General features: G+C 40.6%; 1 protein-coding gene across 2 annotated transcripts in view; it reads left to right on the top strand.

Moving 5' to 3' along the window:
• LOC124607204 (kelch-like protein 20) overlaps positions 1-12,459 on the top strand; it is a 78,499-nt gene that overhangs the window by 44,679 nt on the left and 21,361 nt on the right. For both annotated transcript variants that reach the window (XM_047139465.1, XM_047139466.1), the window contains 2 exons: positions 2,417-2,563; positions 6,679-6,786. In XM_047139465.1, the coding sequence (XP_046995421.1) occupies positions 2,417-2,563; positions 6,679-6,786 (255 nt within the window). The remainder of the gene's footprint in view (positions 1-2,416; positions 2,564-6,678; positions 6,787-12,459) is intronic.

The raw sequence follows: 12,459 nt of genomic DNA, 5'->3' as shown, positions 1-12,459 counted from the left end.
CATGGCTTTTTACTTGGCAGTAGAAAACCTGTGGATGGGTTAGCAGAAAATGTTGTCAGAGGGTGATGCAAGAATTGTCAGAGTTGGTGCAGATGGAAGCCAGCAAGGCATACTTTCATAAAAAGCTACGGGCAGATTCTGATGATACCGCCAGAATTGGGGTGGGGCGAAGAAGAAGAAGAAGAAGAAGAAGAAGAAGAAGAAGAAAACTGCTAGATCAGAGCATCCTGTGCAGACATTGTCTCATATGCCATGTGATTGACAGCTATTGTGAGTAGTACTAGAATTGTATTATATTGGATTCTCATTTTTTTATTAGCCCACTAAAAGGACATAGCTGCATTAGTGACAGATACTGTGCTGTGGTGACAGGGTATTAAACAGTTGGAGAGTGTGATGATGATACTTTATCAACTGTTGAATTAGAACCATGTAATAAATTTGATTATTTATCGTTGAATAGTTTTGGATACCATCAGTTTGAAATCTAGTCAACAAGGAATTGAAGTGTTAATGAAATCATGATAGAAAGGAAAAACAGTGAAGTCAGTAGTTGTTGCTGATGCTGAAACCAGCATCATGATGGAACTCCCTAAACATAATTGTTTCAAATTGCAGTTGATTCCAGTTTCATGTTAAAAATAGACAGTTCTGTTTATAAGCATAATCATAAGCATTTGAATTGGAGAAAGCTGATGATTTGTTAGACAGAGAGGAGAGGTTTGTTGCCACAGATATTGGACGTGCGTGTGTGTGTGTGTGTGTGTGTGTGTGTGTGTGTGTGTGAGAGAGAGAGAGAGAGAGAGAGAGAGAGAGAGAGAGAGAGAGAGACTTGGGATGCCATCAGACAAATTCACCAGCCACACAAAGTGCAGCGGAGTACTTTTTGATTCAAAGCTGAACAAAAATAATTGCTGAATAGATGTACTATCTGGTACCACCACCCTGCTAAAGCATACAAAGGCCACCACCCACATGCATCATCCCTCTGTGCATTACGCATCATGAGGCAAATATTAGGATTGCTGTAGACATCACAATGCAGTACTTGAAGTGTGGGAAAAGTCTCTTGAATGGTTGAGTCATGTCACATGTTGGCACATACTGGTATCTCGACAATATCACCAATTTGGAAAAACAAACTCTCATATCTTGAGCTTTCAAAACGTACATTTGCTCTGTTGACAGACAGTGGCTGTTAAAGGAAAAAAAATGTTAATAGAAAGATGCAAAAAAAAAATAAAAAATAAAAAATGGCATTACTTAGTTCAGGATTGTATGACTGGTAGTGCTGAGCTTTTTATGTATTTGCGTGTTTGAGGGTTGCTGGTTATCACCTCACACTGTGATGGGGAATATGTCAACATGTTTACAGTAGTAACACTTTCTCAACAAAAAATTATCTTAAGTTATATTTTTTTCTTTGAAAATTCTGCTAAGATCTTCAAAGCAAAAATATGATTATAGTAGTGGAGCCTTTGTGTGTAGGGAGGTTAAAAATTTCTGGGTTAGTTTTCAGGGTACGGATAACTGTGTGTTCCATAGGTCTGATGTTGGACCCTCTGGAGAAGGGTTTAGGGAAGGAATGTGAGGCCAGGTTAGAAGTGAGGAATTCTTGAAAGATTATCAGGGGATGATTTGGTGGAAAGAGAGGAGGATCACAGTTTGTGGGGAGCTTGGAAGTGTTTTTTGATTTTTGGGCTAAAGGTGAGGCCTTTAAAAGGTACTGAGACTTCTACAGCGCTTAAAGTTTTGGCAGAAAGGTTGGCAACTCTGTTACAGGATGGGTGTTCATGGGCAGTGTGTTTCACAGAGGGTGAAGTAGGTTTTTGGAACCTGGAAGATGGACTGTCATAAAGACATGCTCGGGGAGTTATGAGGGGTTGGATCAGAGTGGTAGGCTCATGTTCCACTCTGTGTGTCTATGTGTAACCCATAAGTCAGTTAAAAGTGAGTTAAAAGCTGTGTTTGATAGTTGCAGACTTCATTTGGCAAGCATATGCTCTTCGCCCGTGTTGATGTTCTTTTATGTCCTCCTCGCATTTGCCAGTAATTTACTATTTGCCTTCTAAGGCAGCAGAAATCTTTCACTTTATTTACTAGTAGCCCCCAATAATTTGTTGCTAATTTCATTTTCACTACTTCTCAATACTTCGATCTTTTTTATTTTTCAGATCTTTTTGTATTTCCTTAATTACTTTGTGATTCACCGATTTAACAGTAGAGGTAAAAGATTGCGTAGGTTGCTTACAGAGAGTGAAACCTGGTAACATTCGTGCTTCTGTGACAATTTTGTCAGTGATGGGGTTGAAAATTAATTAGTTGCATTGTGAGAAACAGAATAGATTTATATTTTTGTTACACTTTTAGGTGTATTCCTGTTGCTCTAGACCTTGTTTATATTTTACTTTGCTAGGTGGAGCTGTATTGGAAGATGGTGATGGAATTGAGTTAGTCCAGAGATACGACCCAAGGACAAACACCTGGACTGAACTTGCACCTATGTTAATTCCTCGCAGTGGGTCTGCTGCTTGTGTTCTCGATGGTCACATATATGTTGTTGGTATGTCAAATATATTCTTTTTCTTTTCTCCTTAATAATAATTAACATGTTTTCATATAATTTTGCAGTGTGTGATTCCTGTATATCTTTAAGGTTTCCTAGATCATTGAAATTCCATTTAAATAATCAATTTAAGAATTGTTACCAGATAATGTTGACTGTGTGTCTTGATATATTTGCTGATAACCACGCAGCCATCTTCAGTTGAATTTAAAGAAGGTGGGTGATGGGGGACAGTATGCAGTGACAAGGAGCAGTGTACCATGGAATATTTCAGCCAATAGCATCACTTAGCTGTGTCTGATTGTAGCTGGTTCTCCGTGGTGCACATGGAGAATTTAGCATTGATTTTCATGGTAGTTTAAGCATGCTGAGGTTACATAGCCCTTAGATTGTTAATTATGTGTGGTGTAACACAAACACAAGAAGTGACAGTAATAGTTTTCCGGGCTTATAAATTCCACTAGGGAGAGAGAGAAGCAGAAACAGTGGCCCACTGTAGTGCTTACCCCGGCATGGCCACTTGCAGGGTAGGCAGAGGCTGGAGCTTTAGACATGGGAAAGATGCAGAGGACACTTGTGCTCTGCTACCAAGTAGTCTCTCTCTCTCTCTCTCTCTCTCTCTCTCTCTCTCTCTCTCTCTCTCTCTCTCCCCCCCCCCCCCACCCCCCACCCCCCACCCCTCGGCAGAGTGTACCATGTTGCCTTATTCTTCCTTACACACCACTATAGTGCGCATCACAGTGTTTATATAAAAAACAAAACTTGTGGCTTCAATGAGATCCTGTTGGGATCAGAGGAAATACGAGGGCAGTTCAATACGTAATGCAACACATTTTTTTTCTCGGCCAATTTTGGTTGAAAAAACCGGAAATTTCTTGTGGAACATTTTCAAACATTCCCGCTTCGTCTTGTATAGTTTCATTGACTTCCGACAGGTGGCAGTGCTGTACGGAGCTGTTAAAATGGCGTCTGTAACGGATGTGCGTTGCAAACAACGGGCAGTGATCGAGTTTCTTTTGGCGGAAAACCAGGGCATCTCAGATATTCATAGGCGCTTGCAGAATGTCTACGGTGATCTGGCAGTGGACAAAAGCACGGTGAGTCGTTGGGCGAAGCGTGTGTCATCATCGCTGCAAGGTCAAGCAAGACTGTCTGATCTCCTGCGTGCGTGCGGGCCGGCCGTGCACAGCTGTGACTCCTGCAATGGCGGAGCGTGCGAACACACTCGTTCGAGATGATCGACGGATCACCATCAAACAACTCAGTGCTCAACTTGACATCTCTGTTGGTAGTGCTGTCACAATTGTTCACCACTTGGGATATTCAAAGGTTTGTTCCCGCTGGGTCCCTCGTTGTCTAACCGAACACCGTAAAGAGCAAAGGAGAACCATCTGTGCGGAATTGCTTGCTCATCATGTGGCTGAGGGTGACAATTTCTTGTCAAAGATTGTTACAGGCGATGAAACATGGGTTCATCACTTCGAACCTGAAACAAAACGGCAATCAGTGGAGTGGCACCACACCCACTCCCCTACCAAGAAAAAGTTTAAAGCCATACCCTCAGCCGGTAAAGTCATGGTTACAGTCTTCTGGGACGCTGAAGGGGTTATTCTGTTCGATGTCCTTCCCCATGGTCAAACGATCAACTCTGAAGTGTATTGTGCTACTCTTCAGAAATTGAAGAAACGACTTCAGCGTGTTCATAGGCACAAAAATCTGAACGAACGTCTCCTTCTTCATGACAACGCAAGACCTCACACAAGTCTTCGCACCCGAGAGGAGCTCACAAAACTTCAGTGGACTGTTCTTCCTCATGCACCCTACAGCCCCGATCTCGCACCGTCGGATTTCCATATGTTTGGCCCAATGAAGGACGCAATCCGTGGGAGGCACTACGCGGATGATGAAGAAGCTATTGATGCAGTACGACGTTGGCTCCCGACATCGACCAGTGGAATGGTACCGTGCAGGCATACAGGCCCTCATTTCAAGGTGGCGTAAGGCCGTAGCATTGAATGGAGATTACGTTGAAAAATAGTGTTGTGTAGCTAAAAGATTGGGGAATAACCTGGTGTATTTCAATGCTGAATAAAACAACTCCTGTTTCAGAAAAAAAATGTGTTGCATTACTTATTGAACTGCCCTCGAATATTTGGCAGAAGACCTTATTAAACCAGATGGCAGCTTTCAGCTATATAACTTCATCACTCTTTAATTTTTCAACAAAGGCAAAATTATGTGCCTAATGCTCCATCCAGCTGTAGTATCTGGGAGCAATAACCTCGTAAAACTAGCAAATGGCAAGTCCTCTATGGAAGAATCCTAAGGAAATGTGATTTTTCCACAAAATAAGTGACTTGCAAAACCCTCAATTGATCAATTGAGAGAGAGAGAGAGAGAGAGAGAGAAAGAGAGAGAGAGAGAAATCCAACCAATAGCACTATGTTGTATCATGGGTTCATTTAATAAGCAATAGAGCATTACAGAGATGTTTGTCAAATTCCAGTGGCAGATGCTTCAAGAGGCACTGTCCATCATGGAAAGGTTCACTGTTAAATTCAGAGAGCAGATGCTCCAAGAAGAAACAAACAAACGAATAAATAATATATTCCTTGAAACTTCCGGCAGATTAAAACAGTGTGGTGGACAAGACTTGAACTCGGGACCTTTTCCTTTTGTGGTCAAATGCTCTATCACTGAGCTACCCAAGCAGGACTCGCAGCATTACTTCTGCCAGTACCTCATCTCCTGCCTTCCAAACTCCACAGAAGTTCTCCTGTGAAGTTTGAAAGGTAGGAGACAAGACACTGGCGGAAGTAAAGCTGTGAGGATGGGTTGTGAGTCATGCTTGGGTAGCTCGTTGATAGAGCACTTGCTCACAAAAGGCAAAGGTCCCAAGTTCGAGTCTGTCTGGCACACAGTTTTAATCTGCCAGGAAGTTTCGTATCAGTGCTCACTCTGCTGCAGAGTTAAAATTTTGTTCTGAAAACATATTCCTTCTTGCCACACAGATTTTGTGAAGTGACCACAATAGGAAAATTGGAATTACATGTTCTTCCTCACTTTCATGTTCCATTAATGGATGGTGTTTGGAATTATAGTGCTACAGAGAACACCCTTTGCCACTGAGCATGCTTGTGGAGTATGTATGTAGTTACAGAATTCCTGCCCTCTTACTGAATAAAAGCTGTATGTGATACCCATTGCATTATAATTTTTGTGTGTTCCAGATTTCAAGAAGATTTATTAAACTTCACATTTCAGCAATCCACAGAGTGTTAATTTGAAATCTTAATCCATTTTCAGTTGAAGTTGAAACTACATGATTGGAGATTAAATCATATGAACTTCCTTTGAGAGATGTACTTTGACAATAATTAAAGCATCCCTAGTTAAACACTGTGTGACATCCAAAAATAGAATGGGAAGGAGATACACTTTGCCGTACATTGTGGGTTGCTTCTGCAGTAGGAATGTAGAGAAGTGTAACTTGGATACTTTTTGAGAGGTGATCTGGTATTTCAGTAATAAACTTAGATTTCAAAATGTGTTGGAGTACAGCTACCTAACCATGTTTGATTTTTTGTGTTGGTAATGAACCATAATCAGATAAAGTTGCGTAAATTTTAACACTCTTAATATGCTCAGATTTTTATTTAATATGAGCAGATGGTATTTATTATAATAAATCGTCAAAGCTTGTACTTCAGACAGTAACTGCTCCAGTAACAAATTTTCATTGATAAAATACTACACAATTTTCAAGGAGAAATTCCTATTGTAGACTGGAATAAAACTCTGAGTACACAAAATTACAAATTCTATTACTGTAGTGTAGAGTGTAAACTACACATCTGTACATTGTTAACAAAGTGAATTGGTTTCTGTTTCTGGTATGTGGAGGACATTGTGTCTCCTGTAACTCAGCATACCCTGTTTCTGTGGTGATGGTAACAGGAAAAGTTCGTCCACAATAATGAGAGCATGAAGAGTGTGTGTGTCTGTGTGTCTGTGTGTGTGTGTGTGTGTGTGTGTGTGTGTGTGTGTGAAGTGACTTACTTTGTAGTGTTTATATTGTGATTGCCAATATATAGTCACGTTGATCTATACAGGAGGGTGGCATGCATCTACAGAGAACACCAACAAGGTCGAGCGGTATGATGTTCAAGCAAACTGCTGGGAATTTAAGGCATCGATGATTGAAAGAAGATATAGACCAGGTAAGTGCTCAGCTTGTTACATTTTTCTTCACTTTTTGCGTGCTTTTTGTTATGTTGTTTTGTCAAAATGTTGGGAAACAACTCAACCATGCAATGAATCACTCTGCAGCAGAGTATGTACTGTCTTGAAACTTACTGATGAATCGAAACTGTGTGCTGGACTAGGACTCAAACCCAGAATCTTGCTTTTCAGAGACATTGCCTTACTTACTGAGTTCATCTACATCTACATGATTAGTCTGCAATTCACATTTAAGTGCTTAGCAGAGGGTTCATTGAACCACAATCATACTATCTCTCTACCATTTCACTCCCGAACAGCGCGCGGGAAAAACGAACACCTAAACCTTTCTGTTCGAGCTCTGATTTCTCTTATTTTATTTTGATCATCATTCCTACCTATGTAGGTTGGGCTCAACAAAATATTTTCGCATTTGGAAGAGAAAGTTGGTGACTGAAATTTCGTAAATAGATCTCGCTGCGACGAAAAAGTCTTTGCTTTAATGACTTCCATCCCAACTCGCGTATCATATCTGCCACACTCTCTCCCCTATTACGTGACAATACAAAACGGCTGCTCTTTTTTTTTTTTTTTTTTTTTTTTTTTTTTTTTTTTTTTTTTTTTTTTTTTTTTTTTTCACACTTTCGCACACTTTCGATGTCCTCTGTCAATCCCACCTGGTAAGGACCCCACACAGCGCAGCAATATTCTAACAAAGGACGAACGAGTGTAGTGTAAGCTGCCTCTTTAGTGGACTCGTTGCATCTTCTAAGTGTCCTGCCAATGAAACGCAACCTTTGGCTCGCCTTCCCCACAATATTATCTATGTGGTCTTTCCAACTGCAGTTGTTCGTAATTTTTACACCCAGGTACTTAGTTGAATTGACAGCCTTGAGAATTGTACTATTTATCGAGTAATCGAATTCCAACAGATTTCTTTTGGAACTCATGTGGATCACCTCACACTTTTCGTTATTTAGCGTCAACTGACACCTGCCACACCATACAGCAATCTTTTCTAAATCGCTTTGCAACTGATACTGGTCTTCGGATGACCTTACTAGACGGTAAATTACAGCATCATCTGCGAACAATCTAAGAGAACTGCTCAGATTGTCACCCAGGTAATTTATATAGATCAGGAACAGTAGAGGTCCCAGGATTCTTCCCTGTGGAACACCTGATATCACTTCAGTTTTACTCGATGATTTGCCGTCTATTACTATGAACTGCGACCTTCCTGACAGGAAATCACGAATCCAGTCGCACAACTGAGACGATACCGCATAGACCCGCAGCTTGATTAGAAGTCACTTGTGAGGAACGGTATCGAAAGCTTTCCAGAAATCTTTAAATACGGAATCAACTTGAGATCCCCTTTCGATAGCGGACATTACTTCGTGCGAATAAAGAGCTAGCTGCGTTGCACAAGAACGATATTTTCTGAAACCATGCTGATTACGTATCAATAGATCGTTCCCTTCGAGGTGATTCATAATGTTTGAATACAATATATGCTCCAAAACCCTACTGCAAACCGACGTCAATGATATAGGTCTGTAGTTCGATGGATTACTCCTACAACCCTTCTTAAACGCTGGTGCGACCTGCGCAATTTTCCTATCTGTAGGTACACATCTATCGGTGAGCGAGCGGTTGTATATGATTGCTTAGTAGGGAGATCTATACGCCACACATATTCCTTCAGGATGACCACAGCAGCACTTTTTAGTAATTAAGGTAGACAAAGACTATAGCAATGACCATCAACAGGAAAGGAACAAGTCTGAACTTATATTTGAAAGAAACAAAATTAGAATCAGTTTCCCATTTCAAATGCCTCAGATGCACAACATCCAAAGATAGCACTGTTAATCAGGAAATACTCAGCAGGACAGAGAAAGCATTCAGTTTTTACAATCAGTTCAGAAACCTTTCATGGGCCTACAAAATACAACAATAAGCAAAACCAACCATGTACCACACATACTTCTGGTTTGGAGATACATGTATACCCTACTAAAAAAAGACTACAGCAGAATTCAAATGACAGAAATGAGATTCACAAGAGCTATGAACGAAATTACTAGAAAGATAAAGATCAAAACTGAGGTGATTAGGAATTTAGCCAGCATTAGCGTCCCTATTACTATTGCAATAAAAAACACACACTGAGTGGTTTGGGCAAGTTAAGGGAATGGATGAGAAAAGATCAGCCAGAAAATATTTCAAAATAAATCTCAGATGAAAGACAGTGAGAGAGGTCCAGAAAACACTGGACAGATACAGTGAAATCGTACATGGAGAGAGAGGATTCCAGTGGGAAGATGTCCAGGAACCGAAGATCTATGAAGGAAGGAGGAGACTGTAAGCACTTGTACAGCACACTCAGGAAAACTGGAGCTGGGATGATTAGTAGCAATAACTATATTCCATCATTTTGAGGAATGTTGCTCGGATATAATTAACTCTTGTACCAATATTTCAGCCGACAACCTTTGTCATTCTCAAGGTGAGCAGCTAGCAAGATTTTTAAAGCACTTTACCCTGTGGAGCCAACACACATGTCAGAGATAACACTGTTGGTAACAAGAGTGTCATAGATAAAACTTGATGCCTCTTAGAGCACAACAGTGCAAGTGCAGATTCAGCAAAGCCACAGTGCTTACAAAGTATTTGGTTGATCATTATGGACGACATACATGGGAATGCCAGCCAATATTTCCTTTGATAGTGCAAATGAAATGAGAGGTAAAGTGCTTTAAAAGTCTAGCTAGCGACTCACATTGAGAATGTGAGAATGATAAAAGGTTGTTTGCCAAAATATTAATTAAGAACATCTTGGAGCATTCCTGAAAAAAGATGGAATATTTGATCTCTCCTGAAAACTTAAGAAACAGTAGCAATAACCATTTTTTGCCTCCTTATACCTACCAATTACAGCTGTGGCCTTTTTAGTTTTTGAAACAGTGTTTCTGCCTCAATTAATTTGTAAACCAAGCAGCATTTCCTCCTCTTCCTTATCATCATCATCATCTACATCTCCTCCTCCTCCTCCTCCTCCTCCTCCTCCTCCTCCTCCTCCAGTAACATTATCAGTGATGTGGAGAAGTCAACTGTGGGACTTTAATAAAAATTGTGGTATATTTAGAAACAAAACAATACACTAGAATGTTGACCAAATTCAGAACATGGAGCAAAAAGTGCTTCTTAGAAATTATTCTTATTGTTAACATATTAGCAGATTGGGTATAACCTTTTAGTCTTTTGGTGCTTCTGGCTGCTTCTTCTTACCTGCTCACATGGAAAAAGTTGGTAACTGCTAAAATTAAGGATTCATATTATGCTATCAAATATGTATTTCTTTCTCATTAATTTATGCATGCAGTAATGTACAATAACCAGTATTTCCGTATTGCTGTTAGCAAATAATGGTGTAGCAGCATAATACATCAGAACTTACATAAGGAGAGGGAGTAGTGCTCCCACCAAAGTTGGTAAGGTATAGTTGGCCATTGTAAGGAGAACAGTGAAATGTTTGATCAACATGCAAGTATTAAGGTAACTATGGACTCAAATGGAAATTCCCGGAGGGAAGATGACTTTTTTGCATAACGTTATTGCAAAGTTTAGAGAACCAGTATTTGCAATTGACCTCAGTAAGATTTTACTGCCTACAGTGTTCATCTCTTGTAAAGACCACGAAGACAAGAGAGGTTAGGGATTGTATGGAGACATGCAGACAGTTGCTTTTCCCCCCTCTCCTTTTGCTAGTGGTACAGGAAAGTGAATGACAGGCAGTGGTAGAAGCTACCTCCCTCCATGCACTGTATGATAGCTTGCAGAGTTCGTATATAGATCTACATCTGCACGACTACTCTGCAATTCACAATCAAGTGTTTGCATCTTCTAGATGTTCTGCCAATAAAATGCAATCTAAGGTTTGTCTTCCCCATAAAAGTCTCTGTGCGATTGTTCCAGTGTAAGTTAATTGTAATTGTAATCCATACATATTTAGTTGAATTGACAGCTGTATATTGGTGTGATTTCTCGTGTAATCAAAATTAAGATTTAGTGCTTGTATGGATGTCCTCACACATTTCGTCAGTTGCCACTTTTCACAACATACAGGTAACTTGCCTAAATTGTTTTGCAGTTGATTTAGATCATCTGATGATTTTACTAAAAGGTAAACAACATAATTTGCAAATGTTGTAAGAGGGCTGCTCAGAGAGTCTCCTGAATCGTTGCTATAATTTATAGCAATGATGATAATCAATTTTTGAAAATATAAATTGGATGGATAAAAAAACCTACTCACCATGCGGTGGTAGGATACACATATACACTGATTAGTCAGAACATTAGGACCAACAACTTACTGTCAATATAACCCTGTCCAGGCTATAGCAGCATTACCTGACGAGGAATGGCTGCTGGTCAGATACACACACAATGCATGTAGTATCAGTGAGTATGCTGTCTATGTGTAGACAGGGGAAGACGCATGATCTATCAGAGTTTGGCAGAGGGCAGATTGTGATGGCCTGGAAGCTCGGCATGAGCAATTCAGAAACTGCACGACTTGTTGGGTGTTAGTGCTATGGGGGAGTGTCTTCAACAGGTGGTGAAATCACATCCAGACATCGTCGGGTTGGGCAGCCACCCCTCATTACAGGTGTTGGACATCGTAGGCTGGGCAGACTGGTAAAACAGGACAGGCGGTGAACTGTGGCAGAACTAACATCAGACTTCAATGTTGGGCAGAATAAAAGTGTATCTGAGCACACAGTGCACCAAACACTCAAACTTGTAACGAGCGGATGACCCATACATGTTCCAACATTAACACCACGATATTGGCACCTACGATGGAAAGGGGCACGTGACCATCGGTACTGGACATTGGCACAGTGGCAGAGCATTGCATAGTCTAATGAATCCCAAAACCTTCTCCATCATGCTGATTGGATGGCACATATCCATTGTCTTCCAGTGGAACAGCTCCTTGATAACTGTAATGCAGGATGGAAACAAGCTGGCAATGGCTCATTTATGCCCTGGGGAACATTCATGTGGACCTCCATGGGTCCAATATACCTCGTGCAACGACACTATGGTGGCCAAGGAGTATCGTACATTAATTGCAGACCAAGTACAGCCCTTCATGATGATCAAATTTCCAGATGGCAGTGGCATTTTTGAACAGTATAATGCACCATTTCACAAGGCCAGGAGTGTTGATGGAGGGGTTCGAGAAACACAGTCGCGTGTTCCAGTTGCTGTGCTGGCTCTCCAACTTGGCAGATATGAACCCAATCAAACAAATCTTCAGGTGTTACCGAATGTGGCATCAGAGCTCACTTTATTCTAGGAATATCCAACAGGTCAGCCTCAGCAAGAAGTCATGTGGCAAAAGATATCAGTTTATTTATTTATTTACATGTCAAGTTCCGTAGGACCAAATTGAGGAGCAAATCTCCAAGGTCATGGAACGTGTCAGTACATGAACTTACAACATAAAAGTAATAACAGATAAAAATAAATGCTCATGAACCTGAAAAAAAGTCAGTCCATAAGTTTAAGCAAACGCTATCAGCAATATAATGAGAATCAGCTTAATTTTTCAAGGAACTCCTCGACAGAATAGGAGGAGTGACCCATGAGGAAAC

The sequence above is a fragment of the Schistocerca americana genome, chromosome 3 (assembly GCF_021461395.2).
Source record: "Schistocerca americana isolate TAMUIC-IGC-003095 chromosome 3, iqSchAmer2.1, whole genome shotgun sequence".
Classification (NCBI taxonomy): Eukaryota; Metazoa; Arthropoda; class Insecta; order Orthoptera; family Acrididae; genus Schistocerca; species Schistocerca americana.
This window is presented reverse-complemented; position numbering and strand designations above follow the sequence as displayed.